This window comes from Rhinolophus hipposideros (genome assembly GCF_964194185.1).
Source record: "Rhinolophus hipposideros genome assembly, chromosome: 23".
NCBI classification, from domain to species: Eukaryota; Metazoa; Chordata; class Mammalia; order Chiroptera; family Rhinolophidae; genus Rhinolophus; species Rhinolophus hipposideros.
The window spans coordinates 42,350,114-42,370,233 of NC_138069.1; the positions used below are offsets into that span (position 1 = coordinate 42,350,114).

The 20,120-nt window shown below is 52.5% G+C and overlaps 1 protein-coding gene across 7 annotated transcripts in view; it reads left to right on the forward strand.

Moving 5' to 3' along the window:
- Positions 1–9,565, forward strand: part of RNF216 (ring finger protein 216) — a 141,459-nt gene extending 131,894 nt beyond the window's left edge. For all 7 annotated transcript variants that reach the window (XM_081035532.1, XM_081035537.1, XM_081035533.1 and 4 more), the window contains 2 exons: positions 6,069–6,138; positions 6,840–9,565. In XM_081035532.1, the coding sequence (XP_080891658.1) occupies positions 6,069–6,138; positions 6,840–7,159 (390 nt within the window). In that variant the 3' untranslated portion in view covers positions 7,160–9,565. The remainder of the gene's footprint in view (positions 1–6,068; positions 6,139–6,839) is intronic.
- The last annotated feature ends 10,555 nt before the right edge of the window (positions 9,566–20,120 follow it).

The following is a 20,120-nucleotide window of genomic DNA, read 5'->3' on the forward strand; positions in this document are numbered from 1 at the left end:
TGCCAGTGCCTGCGTGCTGAGTCGGTGTTTGGTGAGCTGGGCCCTGCTGTCTGCCTGATGTGCCTGCGGCCCGTACTCCCCACCCACCTCCACGTGAAGCAGGGGTGTCTGAGTCTTCCGTGCTGGCGAGCTCTTTATGCATCCTGCTGAGCTCAAAGGAATCCGGGGAAAGGAAATAAAGCTTTCTCCTTATTCAAATGCAACCCACCCAGTTCTTTATTTAAAGTGTCCTTCCAGATCTACTAGGCCGTGAGACTCCATGTCACATTCTGCTTTAATCCTTTGTCCTCTGCATTGCGTTTGGGGTGTACTGGCCCCCCATGTGTGCTGTGCGGGTTGCCGTCACGGTTCTCCTTGCGTTCTCAGAGTGGCCGTGGACAGTTCACTTCTGCTCCAGCTTGGTGTTTCCTTATAGTCAGTCTTCTGAGACCCACCCATCTCGGGACATCTTGATCGTTGACCAATGTTCATTCCCTCCCTTCTCAGCCTAGTCCTTCGGCCTTGGGGATGGAGCTCGGCCTGCACCTGACAGTTTCTGGGCTCCCCGAGCTCCTGGCTCTCACTCAGGATAAGAGGAGTCTTCTGGCTTCATCTCAGAGGCCAAGTGCCAGGGAGCCAGTCAGAGACCTTCGAATGGGTCATTTAAAGGGATAGCACATGCATTTGTAGGTTTCCTGACCCCAAGAAAATAAGAATTCCCTGCACTTTCCAGGGACCTGGCCACCTTCTCTGCTGTATTGGCTGTTCATCTTGAGTGGAGGCATTTTGTTTTGCCCTATTCTCTTCTGTATTTAGTGGAGAAAGGAGATTTCAGAGTTCTGCCCATCCCAGAGAGAAAGAACCTTCTTGTATTTCAAGGAGGGTAAGATACACTCTTTCTAGAACAAAGCAGGGCCTAAAAATAGTCACCTCTGACAATGCTGAGGACGGGGCAGGGTGGGGGGGGGGTGCCCTCCAGTCACACTGCTCCCACAGCTCCAATTAAGAAACCTGTGGTTTATGTGGTGAAGAGCTCAGGCTTTGAGACTAGAAGGCCTGGATTCAAGCCTCACTGTACCTCAGTTTCCTCATCTATAACATGGGGATAATTAACAGTATCTAACTCGTGGAGTTATGAAGACTACATCTATGTGAGGTGCTTAGAATAAGAGCTGGCACACAGTAAACCCTTTAAATGTTAACTGCCTTGCTCATTTTGGCAGCACAAACACTAAAAAAAATGTTAACTGCCGTTATTACTATCACTGCTTGACACCTCATAAAAAAGATCATTTGCTTCTCACGGTAAACCTGCTGTGGAAATGAACAGGCTCCAGGTTAGGTATTGGGGGGTAGAGGGGTCCCCAAGCCCAAGACTGTGGAGCCCCAAAGCTGGAGTTCTTCCCATCACACCAGCTGCCTGTCTGTTAGGAAGCCAGCACGGCTCTAAGATAAAATCCACCGTGGTCGGTGCCTGGATTTCCTGTGAGTGACTCAGCCTCTGCAGGGGGGCTGGAAGACAGTGAATTCTGTGATCCGGCCCCGTGCACCTGGCTCTTGCATTGTCATCTTTCCTCCTATTGTTCCCCATTTCCAGCAGCCTAGGTGTGTCCTAGATTTGCAGAATAGCAAGCCTTTTTCATAAGTGTTCTTATTCAGCGGGATGCCTAGAATGTTCCCCGAGGGAACTCACCTCCAGGAGGCCCTCAGTAGCCTCAGCTGTCACTCGGCCGAACCCAGGAAGTGTTCTGGTGAAGGACCAGTCTTCATGTTTTGTCTCAAAATAACCTCTACACCTGCCTTCACTCTTTCATTTAACGTTAATTTTTTTAATTATAGTAAAATATATGTAAAATAAAATTTGCCATTTTTAAAGTTTACAATTCAGTCTGCCTTCACTCTTGACTTAAGGAATTTAAAATGCTTAAGGGGAACTGTTTGTGGAAGGAACTTCCACACAGATGGAATGAGAAATCTTCCCCCTTAGGGTCACATATTTGGCTGAAAATGTATTTTTTTCTTTTAAAAAAAACACTAAGAAGTGTTTTAGTTCTTAGTTTCTAAACACAGTGTCCTGTGACTCCAGCTAGTTGGATAAAGTTGAAATCCGAAACTCCTAACCCATATTCTAGGTGTAACTGACAATTTACTCGTTATTTATGGTAACAATCACTGCTCAAAATAGTTGAGCACTGACGTTTTCTGGTGAAATACAGAAACTGGACTGAATTTAGACCCTAAGGGCACTGCCTACCCGGGGAAGGACAGGGCTTAAGGACAAATGCTCTTGAGTCCACTCACCAGATCAGGATGATCAGAGCTAAGAAGGAAGGGAAGAGGCTCCAGGTGGCTCTCTCCGAAAGGCGAAGAGCTCAGGGCTCGCAGGCTCCTTCCTCCTCCAGGAAGTCTCGATGGCAGCCCAGCGTCTGCCAGCGGGTGCACCTGGCCGCCCTGCCCTCCAGAAGCTGGCAGGTCTGTATACTCGCCTCAGCCAGGGCCTCAGACCCACCTAAGGGAATTCTTACATTGCGTTTATTCAGCAGTGAACTTCTACCAGGAGCATTTGGATTTATCACAGGAAACAGCACTGATAACAATCAGGCAGGTGCCCTGCGTACTCACCTCAGCAGTGCTATAGGGTACCTGGAATCTTCTAGTCAAAAGGGAACCTCTCTTACCCCTCTTTCTTCTTTTATTCCAACAGAAATACCATGAGAGTCTGAGGAGATGGGTAGGGTAGTGGTTAGCTGCTAATGCTGTGATCAGAGCACAATAGTAGTTCCAGAAGCTGGGGGACCGGGTCTGCCTGATTCTCGGCTGTTCCTCCTGCCTGATGCCCACTGGGTGCTCAGTACCTACTCTTGAATGTAAGGATGCATGCACCCTCCAAATTTTCCAGTCAACGATAGGCACAGGGAAACTTCCAGGGACTTTTCTGTGGGTTTTCTCCAGGAAAGCTATTTGAGTGACGCACTAGAGTGGTGTAAAGCTTTTGCCTAGTGCACAACCAACCAGCCGTAACTTTGAAGAAGTTATTTCTCTGGGACTTCAGTGTCTGTTCTACGAGGAAGTTGGAATGGATGATTTCTCAGGTACCGTCTGTGCCATAGAGGCCTTGAGTGTCCCTCTGGGGACGGATCGGCATAACCACATTTAGGTCATGGGGTAGAAATAGGGACGAGGCGGTGGAGATGGTGAAGGTGATTGTAGTACTGGTAGTTTTAATTAATAAGTGACCAGAGTCAGGAAACCTGTCCCGTGTGCCATAAAGAAGCCACTGAAATGTTAAGGACATCTCCCAGTCTGTCCTACTTTTTCTTGAAACTTCTCATCTTTCTAAACTCTCTGCCATTTTTCAGAGTTTCTCACCGTTAATGAGTGCTTACTTTGTGCTGAGTCCTTTCCATGACCGAGCCCATTCAGTCCTTACAACAGCAGCTTTACAGGTGAGACCCAGATGCTCAGGAACCTGCCCCAGGCCAGTGGCTGATGGGTGTGGGGCCACTGCTCGCCCACGGCCGTCCACGACGGTGCATTGTCTTCATCACGGTCCTTCTTGTTCTGTTTTACCTTTCCCTAGGCCTGTCACTGATACCAAAATAGATTTGCCAACTCCTAATCTAGGTAACTGGTAGAATTTATCTTGACGTTCACATGGGGACCTTCAGACTGTCCACCAAAGCCTGTGAGTTACTAGAGCCCTGTGTGTTGATGGACTTAGCTAGGGCTTTATAGACAGTTCGTCCCCTCGTTTGCAGTTGCCACAGAAGCCAGATGAGCACATCTTGGATTTTGTAGAGCATTTTTATGCATCACCTGGGGGACAAACATGACGCCTACCAGGATTCCTCCTGGTCATATGATTCTCTGATGTGCCAAGCGCTTGGCAGCTTCTGAAATGCATGATGGGATCTTAACCTTGGTCACCTCTCTTCCCTTTGTCTTGCTCTGAATATCTAGCCAGGTGAGGCTGTAAAAGACCTGGGTGTATGATAAGAATTTCCAATTGTCATAGTTGGAAAGAATCTTGGAGACCATTGAGTCGCGACTGTCTTCTGAGGCCTTGAGAATTAAGCGAAGGTAATGGGGCCTACCACTGTTGTCCACAGAGCCCAGTGTCCGGGGATTTTTGTAGCATTTTTTATCTACCAAACAAAGGGAGTATATTACTTAGCTATTTACTCATTCTATCAGTATGACTTTTAGTTTCACTGTTTGTCAAAAGTTCACCTAGTAAACCTAGCGCACTGTCTAGCACAGAGTAGGTGCTCAACACACATTGATTGACTGAAATTCACGACTCCACAATCACTGCAGGTTTATAACTGTGTGATGAAATCACTAACTGCTGTCTTGGCTGTGGCATTAATATGCTAATAAGTAAATATGCAGACTGTCCTTTGCTCCATCCCATGATGGGACTGCCACGCTCTCCTCTAGTCCAAGGATTTCCAGAGGTAGTTTCCAGATCATGTGCTCCCCTCTGGGGCCCTCCATTCATATCTCAGAAGTACCATGGGTGTCTTCAGCCAATCAGAACCTCACATCAGCATGAAAAATCCAGTTATCACTGACCCTGTTCCAGCCCAGAACACAGCTGGCTGTGTGATATGCTCTTGTGCCTGGTCTAGGGAAGCATGTGTTTCCAGCAGGCTTCCTGAAATGCTGAAACTTGTCTGTGTTCTCCTGCCCCCATATTGGGCAACACTGCCCTTCCCCATTCTTCTTCCAGCTTAACTGCTCTTAACTGCTGGAGAAGCAGCTGGAAGACCCCAAGAAACAGACCAGGCCTGCCTGTCACTCAGTTTGAGTCAGTGCAGCTACTGCATTCAGGTTTTGGCCATCGTGTCCCCACTCTGCTCCTCACTGAGCCTCTCCTTGCTGGCTAGAAGGTATTCCCACAGCCTCTGTGACCACACTGGTACAGCAGAGACATGCGGTTTTCAATCCAGTGTGTGACCTTTCAGTCTCCAGGTAATTGGAAAGCATCTTTGCTGGGTCGCTGAACAGTGGGTGATCCCCAGCGCATTATAGGAGGCAGGCGTTGGTTTGGTCCGTCCCAGCCAGCAGCCGGGCTCTCCCACAACAGTGCCCGGGGCAGGTGGAGATGTGGGAACTGCACGGGCCTGGTGCCCTCCTTGCCCAGCACGGTCCGCAGAGTGCCTCTTTGGCTCCTGTGCCCGGGCTGGGATAATCCAAGTTTGAAGCGCCAGTTAGCGTAATGGGCCCACCAGGTGTTGAGTTTGGAAAGAGGAGGTGGCAAGGTCCGGGGTGGAGGGGGTCTTAAATTGCTCTGTCCTTCCCCCTGTACCTGAGACCTGACGCAGGCCAGTTTCAGGGCTCAGCAGGCCTGAGTGGACACTGTCCAGCCCAGTCCAGGGAGTCGGCAGGCCTGCTGGGCTCTGACCCTCGGGCCCTGGGTCTCCCCCTCCAAGCTCTGTGAGGGCAGTTCTCCCTCTGTCTGCCCTACGGCTGAGTGAGCAATCCCCGCTCTCAGCCCATTGGTCCCAGCCTTTTTTTTTTAATACTTTTTTTTTTTAAATTACAGTTGACATGCAATATTATATTAGTTTCAGGAGTACAACATAGCGATTAGACATTTATTTAACTTACAAGGTGATCACTCCAATAAATCTAATACCCATCTGACACCATACATAGTTATTATAATAATATTGACTATATTCTTCATGCTATTCTTTACATCACTGAGCCTTTTTTAATTCAAATGTATTGGGGTGACAATCGTTAGTAAAATTACATAGATTTCAGGTGTACAATTCTGTAATACATCATCTATATATCACATTGTGTACTCACCACCCTGTCAGTTCTCTTTCCATCACCATATGCTTGAGCCAGTCCCAGCCTTTCAGATAGACTCCTGGGAGGTCCCAGGGTTCCTCCTGGGAACCCCATCCAGTGATGAAGGCTGAAGATTCCCAGGGAACGAGTGGCGTGCTGGTCAGCAGCAGGTTTCTGGCTTAACCCCATTGCTGACCAGCAGCAGAGCGGCCTCCCCGTGTCCCAACGGGGCCTCAGCCCTGCAGCTGGTTGAGAGCCAGCTTATCTTGTTGCTTTCCTTCTAGGAAGATGACGAGAAGCTAATTGAGGAAATCCAGAAGGAGGCCGAAGAGGAACAGAAAAGAAAGAACGGAGGCAAGTTGTCCTCTCCCATCACAGCCCCCACACCCACTGTACTCCCCACTGCCAGCCCCCCATCCCGGGGGTCCCAGCCGCCCACCCAACCAGGGACCACCCAGGAGGTGCTGTCCCTCAGGTGACCATACATACACTCCAGTTGCACATCCTCCTTCCTGTGGGAAAGGCCATAAAAGCTTAGATCCAATCCAGGCTCAGCGTCTCCTTGATGAGGAGGAAGTCCCAAGGGATGGGTTTGAACTTAGGAAACCATTCAAAGCCAAACCAGACTAAAAAGACAGTAGGTCCACCCTGACCCCTCTGAGGTTTCTGGGAGCGGCCATCCAGGCCCTGGCTCTTAAGGAAAGTCTCAAAGAAGCTCCACCTGTTCTGAGCTGGATCCATCCACCGCCTTCCAAGGTGATCTCTGCAGGATAATGCTTGGTTGGAAGTATTGGAAGTATAATTGTCCTTGATGGCTGGGGGGGGGTGTCCGTGTGTCTGCTGCGTTTTATATTTCTATCGGCCTCATTGTGGCCTGAGCAGCCCTGCTGTGTGCCCAAGTAGGAATGAGGCTGAGGTCACAGGTTCCTGGCCTTGTCCCAGGCTCCAGGCGGGTGGGACCAGGGGCAGGATGAGCAGCCCAGGTCCCGAACTAGATCTAGCGAGGTGCAGTTGGCTTTAACTCTTTTCTCAACTAAATCCCGTCTCCCTTTCAGAGAACACTTTCAAACGCATCGGTCCCCCCTTGGAGAAGCTTCCGGAGAAAGTCCAGAGGGTGGAGGCCCTGCCACGTCCTGTCCCACAGAACCTGCGCCAGCCGCAGATCGCCCCCTATGCCTTTGTGCACCCACCCTTCCCCCTACCGCCCGTCCGGCCTGTGTTCAACAACTTCCCCCTCAACATGGGCCCCATCCCGGCGCCCTACGTGCCACCTCTGCCCAATGTGCGTGTCAACTACGACTTTGCCCCCGTCCACCTGCCCCTGGAACACAACTTGCCCATGCACTTTGGCCCCCAGCCACGGCATCGCTTCTGACACCTGAGCCCTGGCCCACCTGGGAGCCCTACTGAGCCGCATGGGGCAGGGGTTGGCTGGAGCCCCCTGAACCCCCAGGGCCAGTGGCTCTGCTCATGCCTTCTAGGTAGGGATGGCAGGCTTGGTTCTTAACGGACATGCTGGTCTTCCCAATCCTCCCTGGGAAGGGCCACTGCCCCTTGAAGAGTGGCTGGCGGCTACAGTAGCTGGGCAAGATAAGAGGGCAGCAATATCCACTTCCTGAAGAGTTATCTGCCATCCTAGGTTGACAGTGCAGTGGCCCTGGCCACAATGTAGCCCATCTCTGCTCTGTCGCCCATGTCCCTGCCGAAAAAGACAAGGAAAACGTTTGCCTCCATCCCTTCCCCCGCAGACAACAGAATTCTCTCAGTTACAAACCACGTAGGCCTTCCTTACCGCTGCACAGTCTCCTCCGTACTGAAGCTGAAGTAAGTACGGAAGAGTGCCCTTGGGAGAGAGCTGAGGGCGGACCGAGTCTCGAGGGCCAGTTCTCCTGTCCCCTCGTCCTGAGGTCCACCTCGAGTTAGGGGTGCTCTGCTGCTCCGAGGCAGCTGATCCTCATGAGTTGGAGGCAGAGTGGTGTTTACAGGCCCAGGAGCAGGGTGGGGAGGGCACAGCCCACGTCCCTCACATCAAGGACCCCAGGCCACCACCCTGGTGACTGTTCAGGGGTCTGTTCTCTTCCCTCTTGGCCCACTCACATGAGACCACAGAGAGACCATCTTGTGCTATGGGTTGTGTTTCGTAGTTTATCTAAAGAAATGTTAGCTGTTCACTCACTTTGAACTTACCCAGTTTTCTGTGGCCCACTGGACTCTCCCTCAGTCTGGAAAGTCAAAGGAATATGTTACCCCAAGTTAGGCAGCTTGTGTGGTCGTGATGGTTCCGGAAATTTTGCCAAACAGATCCTCTTGAGGCAGCTGTGACAGTCCTGATGGCTCTCCCAAGCAGCCCAATTACTGGGGAGCCTTCTCTGCCATCAACCAGGCAGTGAACAAAGGTTTGGTGGGGGCAGTGGTTTTCCCAAGGGGACAGATGACCCAGACTGCTCAGCGCCCACCCAGAAGCTGCCCTTTTCCTGTCCAGCCCCACCCAGGTTTTGAGTGGCACCTGAAGCATCGCCCCCCCCCCACCTTTGGTAAGTCACACGCCAGCCTGTGTGGAGCTGAGGCCTCAGCTCAGACAGCTGCCTGGCTCCATGTGTTGGCCTTTGTTCCTGTTGCTGTATCTGATGACGGGGGTTCCCAGAAGTTTGGGCGTGCCCATAGGCCTCAGAGATGAGGGTGGGCTGCTGGCCCATCACAGACCTCGTTCCGTCCTCCTGCAGCCAGGGGCCTGCTCCCCTGCTCAGCGCTGTCGGGACTAAGTGTCATACTGTGTAGTCACCTGCTGCCACTGGCTTCTCACATGCATTTCAAGGATTAAAATGGGGTAAATCTGCTAAGTTGCCTTTTCTTGCTGCCTTTCCTCCAGATGAGGGCTTTGCAGGCAGGCACATCATCTGGACATGGGGTAGGGCCCATGAGTACAGTGTTCACCCCAACCTTCTAGGCTGCCTTAGTGGATTCATTCCACCTCTGCCTCATAGCCCCGGCATGCAGCTCCAGGGAGGGTCCAGGACAGCTGCAAGGACACGCCCAGCGGATGGCATGCCCTTGTCACTGCCATGGGGCAAATCCTCCAGAATTGGGAATGGCAACGGTCCCCCTGGCGCGGGAGGGGGACCAGAATAATGATTCCCCCCAAGGCCAAACGAAGGATTTGTCCTTTGAGCAGCATTCTGGCCATTTGTAGACCCATGTAGCTGCCTTCCTGAACCTCAGGCACCTGATTCCAGATGGGGGCTCACAGGTCTGTGGGTATAGCACAGTTCTGACCCCGCATGACCCTCCAGGCACCTCAGTGTCCCAGAGGCAGGACCTGGACCCTGGGCTCTTCGAGAAGCAGTCCATTCCATACTAGTGACAGGCTTTGCAGAGAGATGGGGCCACAGACTTCTGACAAGCCAGCATGTGGCTGCAGGATGCAAATGACAGGAAACCTGCAGAGATCAGAGTTGCGGGACAAAGCAGAAGGTGGCCTGGCACCTTCCCCTGCCTAGGCCAATGCTTGCTCCCCAGAGCGAGAGACTGCCTGCCCAGTGACAGTCGTGTTCAACTTGCCTTAAAACTGGAGAGAGGAATCTAGTATTTGCACTTAGAAAAAAGATTTTAAAACAAAAAAAGTGCATGACTTGTCACTTTGTATAAAAATGGCAAAAATGATTATTAAATTTTTTCTTTACCTTCTGGTAGTAAAAGTACATAATTCTGTTTCAACTACTGTGTGTAAAAAGCCTGTGTCATGTTCCTTGAACTTTTTGTAAATAAATGTGTGTGCACCCTGCTGCTTCTGGTTTCATTTCTCCCCAGTCAGGCCGGCAGATGCCTGGCGTGAGGAGGTCTAAAATAAATGCCACGCTCTGGAGCGACCACGACAGTATTGATCCCAGTGGAGCAGCCCTGCGCAGGGAAGGAAGGTTTCCCGCCTCTCCCTTGCCCAGGAGAGAAATACCTGATCCATTATGCTAACCCTGCCTGCATGGCTCCCCAGGCCTGAGTTGGGCACAAATGGGTGATTTGTTTTTCAGGCATAGAATCCTCTTGGAGAAATTGAGGTCAGCCCCTCTTGCAGGCCGCTGCAGAGGAGCGTGCAGAAGTTGGGTCCCCTGAAGGTTGGGTGCAAACAGGCAGAGTCTCGCCCCCTGCGAACTGGGCCCTGGGCAGAAGCACTGCTTTGAGTCTGGCACTACCGCCCGAGGGCCTCCTCCCTCAGGTACAGCCTCTTCCCTGCTGACACCCAGAGCCAGAGACCCAGTGGCAGCACCTCCTGCTGGGTGCCAGGCCCACACCCTCAGGAATTGGCACCGAGGCCTGGAGGGCACCAGCCATGGACCATAGCACACTCGGGCTCAAACCAAGCTCACGATTTGTTTCTTTTTTTTTGGGTATGTCTGAAAAAAGTACAAGTGACCCTTGACAGCGTGTTACGGTGACACCAACTACCATCACAGTCAGAAATCTGAGTGTAACTACAGCCGGCCCTCTGTATACCCAGGTTCCAGACCAACTGACCCTTGAACAATTCAGACTTGAGCTGCGAGAGCCAGTCGCACAAAATCTGTGGAGGTGGATTGCGCGCAGTTCAGAGCTGCATTGATCGAGGGCCACTGGTGTGTACCCTGAAACAAATCCAAGGTGGATTACCTGCACTGCCACCTCCGAACAGGTCGGGCTGTTTAAATTGATCCGTGCCATTTAGTCCTTCCTGGACATGTTGCATATGTGCATGCTTGTAGCAATATCATAGACTTTCTACACTTCCAATAACGTAGAGAATGACATAAACGCAGCTACTTTAACATGCAGCCAGGGCTGCCATCCCAGAAGAACTGCCTGGCACGTCTTACTCCTCAAATCTTCGGAATTTTAAAACAGCAAAATAACCTCTGGCCTGGGTCTAGGGCAAAATTATGTCCCAAAGAACTGTTTGCAAAGATAACACGAAAGCAGTTATGACTACAGGACTGATGATTAGTGGACTGAAAATTCAAACATTCATGATTAGCGTCATTGTGTTACGTTACCCTGCACAACAGCAACGCCTTCCTTCCAGGGATGTCATCGTCCCCCTCTCCCTTCTCATAAACGCCCCTGGCCTTTGTCTCCTCATCAGAACACTGTTTGGACTTCTGTCTGAATTAATAATTGCTGAAGACCTATTCTTGATTTCAAATAAACGTTTGTTGCCTCTCACTTTGAAAGGCCTTTTTGTTTTTAGGTTGACAATAAGTAGATAAGTAATGGCTATTTTCCTAATCTGCTACAATTGTTTTTCTCATCTGTCCAGGTAGCCGGAGTCACACGTGCCAACCAGCAGGTCACAACACGCTACAGAGGGCCTTGGGCTTTTGCTTTCAAAAGTGATTTCACTGCACCTTGCTTTCCTCCCTTTACAATCTAGAGTGTTCTCCAGGTCTGTGGATCTATAATAGCTCTAATTTGTCTTTTTTGTGCTTTCTGTGAAATTTCTTTGTGTAGGTTTCCCACAAGTAACTCAGCCATTCCTTGTTAAAGAAAATCTGGATGCCTCCGATGGTTTTGCCACCATACACACCTCAGTGACCCAGGCCCTCTTTGTGTTTCAATAGGTGTCTCTCCAGTCGTGGAGTTGGGAATCAAAGGATGGTGTATGTGTGTGTGGCTTTTCCCAGATTCCTGTCCTGCAGAGCCGTGTCACTCCACCATTCGCAGGTGAGAGCCCTGAGCTGTGTGCTGCCCCTCACTTTGTGCCCGTGGTGCCCCGCTGGCCTAAGACTTCCTCTGGAATCTGATCTTAGGGAGGCGTAGGTTGTTTTCACATCCCTTTCTTTACATCGCGCTGCTTTTAGGTCAGGAGCATTTGTAACTGTAATGCCCAAACGTTTATTTTTCCATCCTTAGAAAGTGTCTTCTTTTATATATACATTTGCCAGTTATGTTTTAAAGTAGAAAAAACAATGTGAAAGCACAGAAAAGTATAAAGAAAAAGAAATGCTTCGTTGCCCAAAAGTAACTACTGAGACTATTTTGATGCACTTCCTTCCTGTGTGGCTTTTCTCTGTGATGATGATACATGTTTCACAGAACTGGAAAACCAGACATACAGGTTTCCATCCTGTCTGGAGCCTTAGGAGGGAGGCATGATGAGCAAGCGCTTCTGTAGCAGAGACTCGTCCTTCCAGAGTCTCTTACCACAGGTGTGTTAGCCTTCTCTTTGGACTGCTTTTCGGAAGGCTGGTGCAAAGCTGCCCCTGCTAGCCCTTTGTCCTCATGACCCTGGGGGAAATGGTCTCGTCTCCATCCCTTTCTATGTCTCTTTCTTGCTCAGGATTAAGTCAGAGCCATTTTCTCTCATTGCCTCCTCTCCCTTCATCAGCACATTTTGGCAGAGGCAGCCCAGAACTGATCACTGGCTGTGCTTTGCTTTGCAGTAGAAGGTGCCGGTTAAAACCCTCAAGAGGTGGGTGTGGGGCCAGCTCAGGCTGTCATCAGGATCACCTGCCCCGGCTGTCCTGGGTCAGCGTCTTCCCTAAGCGGACATGGTGAGGGGCTGTCCTGGAACGTCACATGTTCAGAATCTTCCCTGAGGGATCTGCAGGTGTGCAGATCGTAGCTCTGCCACCTTCTAGCTGCTGCATGACAGTAAAGTGGGGATAGTTACAGCACCTTCTCATTCGATTGGGACAGTTACATGAGATAGAAGAAGCGCTTGGCCTGAGGCGGCACGGGAGGATGTGGTAAGGGCAGGCTGCAGTCTGAGTCCCCTCGCGCTGTCCCTTAGAATCCTTTCCCAGGTGGGCCCCAGGTTCAGGCAGGTGCACATCCACAGGCTGCTGTCCCTCACCATTCTGTGGATGGCTCCCTGGGGACACAGTGCTTGTCACCCCTACCATGTGTCCGGTGTATCTGAGACTGCGTCAGCCCCCACGCAGGAATCTCGGGCACTGAGTCCATGCCCATACCCTGTGCAAGGTGCATGCCCATCCACATACTGTGTATGCACGTGCTACTAAGGAGTACCGGCCTGGGCTGGGCCCTGGGAAGGCGCTACTCAACTGGGTAGTCAGGCTGTCGGGCTCTCCAGCAGGAGCAACAACAAACATGCAACTAGACACCAAGCAGGTGGACCTGGACGCAGCGATAGAAGGGAGGCAGCAGGGGTGGCCCAGGGGGTGGGGAGGCGTCACAGAGGAGGTGGCTGGAACCAAGCCCCACGACAGCGGGAAGGACCCCACCCTGGCTCCTTATTCTCTCCGCCTGGTGTCCAGACACAGGTCCCAGAGCCTGTGGTTCTGGTGGTTCCTAGGAATCTGCATTTTCAGTCACCTCCTCGGTGTTGGAATCACTGCTTAGGTTTTGGCGGAGTCCCAGGGGAGAAGCTTTGGGAGGAGGCTGTAGTCTGGCCTCCGGTGGGATGGACCAGGCGGGGGCACATCTGGAGCACATGTGGGACGGGTTCAGGAGAGAGTCCAAGGGGGCCTGGCACCAATGGGGACTTGCCAAGAGGAGGGCCCACCGTGCTGACAGCGCAGTGGAGCCAGGGCACTTCGGGCTGAGTGGGGGGGCAATGGCTTCAGTCGAGTAGGGTGTGTTCATCAGTGAGGCGCTCGCCGCAGACAGTTGTGAGGCCTGGCAGCGCCTGTCACCCCTTTTACAGGACAGGCAGAGGGGGTGCCAGGAAGCTGGTGCACCCCTGGGAGACCCAGGTGTTGGGCACCCTTGAACCTTCCTGCTCCTCGAGGCTCTCCCTGGCCTTCTGATTCCTTGTCTCACCGCCCGTCCAGGCGCTGACCAAGGCCTCCCCCAGTTAGAGGCCACCTGCTTCTCCAACATCTCCTCTGCACAAGCCACACCCCAAAGCAATGGCTTCAAACAGACACACGGAGCTATTTCTAGAAAAGTTCTGGTTTGACGTGCTCAGCTGGGCAGCTCTTCTCTCAGTTGGGGTTGGGCTGAGGCAGCAACCCTGAGATGGCCCCCCGGGCTGCTGTGCGCTTGGCCTGTCATCCCTCATGGCTCGAGCTTCCCTCCCCGAGACCGAGAGTCGGCCCTGCCCGGCCTTCAAAGCAGCTTCACCTTCGCACAGCTCATGTGGAGAAACACCTGAGTTAAAAGGGTCAGAGTGTCCATAAGCTGAACTCATGACAGGACACTCGGGACCTGCTGGAGGCCCGGGTGGCTGGTCTCCTCCCAGGAACACTGGGACCCGGCACTGGGCACAGAGCTGATGACCCGGTGGCTCTTGAGCCTGCATGGCTGGCCCAACCTTCTCAGCCTCTGACCCCGGGGGACATTGACACCTCCCCCACAGACGTCTCTCTCCTGTCCCCTGGGGAGCAAGGCCACAAAGGAAGCAAGAGTGTCCTGGAGGCTGGGCCTTGCTGAAGGAGGCACAGCGCTCAGTTCCTCTCCGGCTCTGCTATTTCCTGACTGAGACGTGGCCCAGTCCCCTGACTTTTCCCCGTGAGGCACTGACCACCTCAGATTAGTTCCCTGCTTGTGGAACGTTTTACATAACACCTCCCTCCAGATGGACTGGAAACACCACTGTGCTCAGGAGCTGGCATGCCCAGGAAATAAGTGTTGGAAAAATAAATCTCTGAAATGAGGATAAAAGGACCTCAGAAGGCGGTTTGTGGGGCATTAAATGAGAGACCGTATGTGGACAACCTGACTACAGAAGCCACACCAAGGTTACCTTAATTGTCTTTGGAATCAGATAACGTGTGAGGGCCCTTCCCACCGGCGGCACAGTGGGCGAGGCCCGTGCCAGCTGGAGCCTCAGGTTCCCCGTCTGTAAAGTGGAGGGGTTGGGCTGGCTATAGTGAGCTCGGATTTTGCAAGTGTTCTACGGGCACAGAATCAAGAGCTGGAGTTATAAGTCTACAGATATGTTTCCCTAGCAAGTTTTCATCCAGTGATGATTTTGCATGATTCCTAAGAGCCAAATGTGGAAACAAGCAAATGTCCACCATCTGATGAGTGGATAAATGAAATGTAGTCTGTCCATACAGTGGGATATTATGTGGCCATAAAGAAGAAGGATGTGCTTATACACACGACACCGTGGGTGGACCTTGAAACACTATGCTAAGTGAAAGAAGTCAGACATAAAAGGCCGCAGACTGTATGATTCCATTGATATGAAATGTCCAGAGTCAGCAAACCTATAGAGATAGGAAGCAGATTAGTGGTTTCCTGGGGCTGGAGCGGGATGGGGGTGAGATAGGGGGTAACCAAGGGTCTGGTCTTTTTGTCGTGATAAAATGTTCTAAACCTCACTGCAGTGATGGTTGCACATTTCTGTGAGTATACAAAAGCCACTGAATTATATACACTTTAAGTTGTATGGTAGGTTCATTCTGTTCATAAAAAGAAGAAAGAAAAGGCAGAAATATAATACCACTTCTGGCCATAATGGAGTAACAAGGATGATGGATTTACCCGCCCCCCTTAAATAACTGAAAAATCAGACAAAGGAAGACTGGCCTTCAGACATGGGACTACAGGAGCAAGGTCAGTGACCCCTGAGCGAAGTGGACTCTGCAACTTTCCATTGCCTGCATGGACACAAGGATGGGAAGCCCTGCTGGGGCCAAACGGACTCTTGGAGTTGAAGAGACCGCTGAAACTTTGGGGAGGCTGAGAATCCCCGTGGGCAGAAGTGCAGGAAGGAGAAAGCCGCCCAGAGAGGTTCTGCAGAGGGTCCCCTCTGTCCTCAGCTGACTAGAGATGAGGTCACACAGATGAAGGACCAGCAGAGAGGAGCAGGCTAACACACGGCTGTCACACAGCTGTGGGAGTAGCACAGCAGAGAGGATGCCTCCCATGCCTGGAGCAGGAGCAGAGCTGGAACGCTCAGAAGGAGAGCGTGACCATCCATTGCGAGCCGTCAGCCCTAGACCAGAGGCCCACCTGACAGCTTAAAGGAGGATTAGTCTGTGCCAAGCAGAAAAAACGTGAAGTTCACAGACACTTAAAGAAATACAAAAACAGAAAAAAGAAACCCAGCACCCCTCACAGCCCCTCAGCTCCCCCCTCTCTGGCAGAGAGCTGCTGCCTGGAAACCCCACCTGTCCCACCCCGTGGTTGCAGAGTCGAGGGTCATGGTAGGGGGTGTGGGGGGCCTCTGCCATTGTCCACTGTGCTGACTGCTGTTGCCTTCCTCTTGTTCCCCATCTCGGTTCCCCTTCTCTCCTGCTTCCCGGGGTCACCTTCCAAACAAACCACTTGGCCTTGAATGCTGGTCTCCGTCTGTTTCTGGACGAACCGGTCACGAATGTGAGTGCCCATGTGCTTGTACATACGCATCATGTTTTATGTATAAATCCCACCTGCACCGCGAACTGGGCATGTGATGTTGAGCATGATACTTCACTTCTCGGAGCCTCAGTTTCTGTACAGATAAATGGGAATGACAGTATTACCTGCCATTGGGGGCGTTAGAAGGACTGTCAGTTTGCTGGGGCTGCCGTAACAAAGTATTCCAGACTGGCAGCTTAGACAAAGAAATATATTTTCTCACCGTCCTGGAGGCTGGAAATCTGAGATCAAGGTGGAGATAGGGCTGGTTTCCCCTGAGGCCTCTCTCCTGGGTTTGTAGGTGGCCATCTTCTCCCTATATCCCCACGTGGTCTTCCGTGTCTGTGTCCTAATCTCTTCTCATAAGGACACCAGCCATGTGGGATTGGGGCCCACCATCTGACCTCGTTTTACCTTAATCACCTCTTTAAAGATCCAGTTTTCTTTTTAATCTTTGTTTTACATTTATTTTTTTATTTTTTTTTTACCTATTTTCAAATATAGGTACACTCTGAGGTTCTGGTGGTTAGGATCTCATCATGTGAATTTGGGGGACACAACTCAGGCCATGACAAGGACTAAATGAGTTCATTGGAGCATAGTGCCTGGTACATTGTAAGGGCTAATATTAATTTCTTAAATAAAATTTTCTGGAAGAATATAAAAAACTACTAACAGTATTACTTCTGGAAGGAGAAGGACTAGGGCTGGGAGACCCTTTGATTTTATACCCTATGTATTTATTATCTTAATTTCTTTTTAAAAAAATTTTATTGGGGAATATTGGGAGACTGTGTTTCTCCAGGGCCCCTCAGCTCCAAGTCATTGTCCTTCAATCTAGTTGTGGAGGACGCAGCTCAGCTCCAAGTTCAGTTGCTGTTTTCAATCTTTAGTTGCAGAGGGCACAGCCCACCATCCCATGTGGGAATTGAACCGGCAACCTTGTTGTTGAGAGCTCGCGCTCTAACCAACTGAGCCATCCGTCCACCCTATTAATTTCTTAATGATGATAGTAACCCATTCAGAGCATCTGCCCAGTGCCTGGCACTAGTTGGGGTTCCTGGAAGGGGGGTTTCCCCCTTCCTTCCTGGGGTTCAGACCAGGGAAGGGGGAAAGGGGAGTGCAGCTCCTCCTCCCCCCATCTCTGTACACCCTTTGTGTTCATTATCAGCGCTCAAGGAAGCCCAGCCTCCTGGTTAAACCCAGGGGACCCACTAAAGGGTTTGGGCTTCGGGCCAAATGTTCAGCCCTGCCCTGCCGCTCCCAGGCCTGGGCCCCTGCTCCAGGCCAGCTTTTGCCTGGAAAGACCCCATCTGTTACCTTCCTTTTTCACTGGCCCAGAGTTCTCAGAGCCCCTCCACCAATTTGCTGCCCATAGCCCAGGGAAGCCAGGAACCCAACTGCCCATTGCTCAAATGGAGAAAACTGAGGCCCGAGCGTCCCTAGGGAGTCCATACAGGCTGTGGGGATGCCTTTGTGTGATTTATGAGGTCCCAAGGTCACTGGAGGTCACCTCTCATCCTTCCCAATTGTAGCAGATGCTGCTCGGCCCTGGAGGAAGTGGGGCCCAGCCAGGTCCAGGGTGTCCTCCACCGAGGTTTCCCCAGAAATGAACAGGGGAGGAGCCTGAGCTGGGAGGGCAGGCAAACTGGAAGGGATGTGCCATGGAATGACACTTAGGAGGCTCAGAGGCCTCAACCACCACAGGGACCCACCGGAGACCTCCTGGGGCTGGGAACAGCTTCATAACCCACCCCCCAACCCCCGCAGCAGGGCTCGGGGTCCATCCCAACGAAGAATCCAAGGGCTAGGCCTGTGGAGGTCCCAGCAGACAGGAATGGGGAGGCCAGGGCTGGGTCAGGCCCTGGGCGGCCGTTTTCTCTGTCTGTGCCACATGCCAACACCACAGCCAGCCTGCACCTAGCCGCTAGGTACTGGCACGCGTGCCCTGACAGAGAAGGACCAGGGGAGGAAAGAAGGCAAGCCTGCCTCTCCTCTTGTTTTTCTTCCTTACAAGTTAAATTGAGTATTTTCCCTTCAATTGGGATCTTTTGGGCCCTGACAAGTAACTTGGAGCTGCACCTGCCCAGTCACTGAGCACCCTCGAGGCCTCGGTTTCCTCATCTGAGTAATGAGAGGCTGGACTCTTGCTCACCCTCCAACGCCAGCGTGGGGCACCCACCCTCAGAGCTGTGGGTTCCTGCTGGTCCCTGACCCAGCTGGAGGTACAGAGAAGCTGCCAGGCAGGATCTGGAAGAGGTTGGAACCCTGTGCTGGGCGGCAGTGTGTGTGTGGGTGTGTGTGTAACTACATGGCTGTATGTGTGGTGTGTGCACGCCGGGTTGCCTGGGATGGGCCATGCCCCTGCGAATGGGGAATCCTGAGCGAGTAGAACTGTACCCATTGCTCTGGAATCCGAGCCCTGGGGGCCCCAGAGCAAATTCCCACAGGAGAGACCCAAAGGTCCAAAAAGACCAGGAAGTGGGGAACCCTGGTGCCCAGGGTGAGTCTGGTGATCCTGAAGGTGCCCCACGTGCGCCCATGGGAAAGTCCACCTCCTTCTGAAGATGCCCAATTGCCTCCACGTGGATCTGGAGACAATGGGTCTCTCCTCCCCTGAGACCCAGCGAGGCTCCGCCCCACCTCTTGCCCAGGTTCCGCCCATCTGGCCTTTGCTTGTGCGGTTTCCTCCGCCTGGGTCTCCCTTCCAGTCCTTTGTACTGGGTTAGGTCCTCCTCCTCCTCCCCTAATTGCGAGCTCCTCCATCAGACTGTATGCCTCATTCGTAGGCGGGAACCCACACTGCCCGAACGTGCAGCCACGTGGCAGAGCGCCCATTTTTGCACAATGAATGTTATCCAGAATCAGTGCCTGGCCCAGAGGATGCGGGGGGACGGGGGGGGGGGGAGGGGGGGCTGGAGTTAGGTTATTCCTGCCCCCGTGGGCGAGGTGGGCAGTCAGGTCCCCCGGCACCGCAGGGAACCACTTCGCCCCGCTGCTTCTACAACTGCCCAACTGGGGGACCCCCACCCTGAACGAACCGCTTCCTAGAGCGTCTCCTCCTAAGTCGGGAAGAGCTTGACTCCTGAGCATTCAGCTCTCCCTTACACGTCACTGGCTTCCAGCCTGGATTTAACGGGTGTGGGGGGGGTTGCCCGGCTAGGGGCCCAACACCCATTTGTAGCCCCCATCTGTCCTAGTCAATCTCGAGACTTCCCCCCCCAACTCAGGCAGCGAGGTAGGAAGCTGGCGCCTCCGACCCAGCTACCCCCATCTCCCCGGCCTGGTGGTGCCCCTGCTGCTCACCGCGTTAGTCTGTCTTCAATCATCACCTTATTTGACACCGAGGGCACCCAGTTCCACACACAAGGTTGTGTCTTGCTGCTCTGACCTCAGTCTCCTCCTCTGTAGGATGGGATTGCCAGCTCCCCCAGGGGTGCCGTGTTAAAGGGACTGCAGAAGGGTGAGTGGAGACCACAGACTGCCACCTGGAGCCCCTGCTGCTGGCCACATGGGGGTCGACTGTGGGCTCAGGACCCAGGTACCCCCACACAGCTGGAAACTTCCTCAGCTTCGTGTCTGCAGGTGGGAAAATGCCTCCCTCCCTCCCAGAGGTCCTGCTTTCTGATGTAGGCAACCTGTCCTGAGCTCCAAGCTTACCCATCCAGCCAACTAGCCCCAAGGCCTCTACTGGGCCCTTGCTCCCCACACATCCCAACTGAAGGGGGACCTGAGCACCCTGTTTGGAGGGGTGTGGATGGATGCCAATAGGCTCCCTGCATTAATGGGAAGGGGGCAGCCCAGGGCCTCAGGTCTCCAAATTCTAGTCTAAGCGCACCTGCTCCAATTTTTGTTGGCTTGAACTCTACCTTCTAAAATGGAGGCACGGGCCCACCCCAAATGCCTCCTACTGCAGGCCTCTGGAGGATGACAGGGGTTCACACTCTTGCAGAGCCTCCTCTGCCTGGAGGTGTGCTGGCTGCTCAGACCACCCATTGGAGCCCTGGGCCCACCCCTCCCCACCTGCCTTCATCCCCAACACACACAGGCGACCTCGG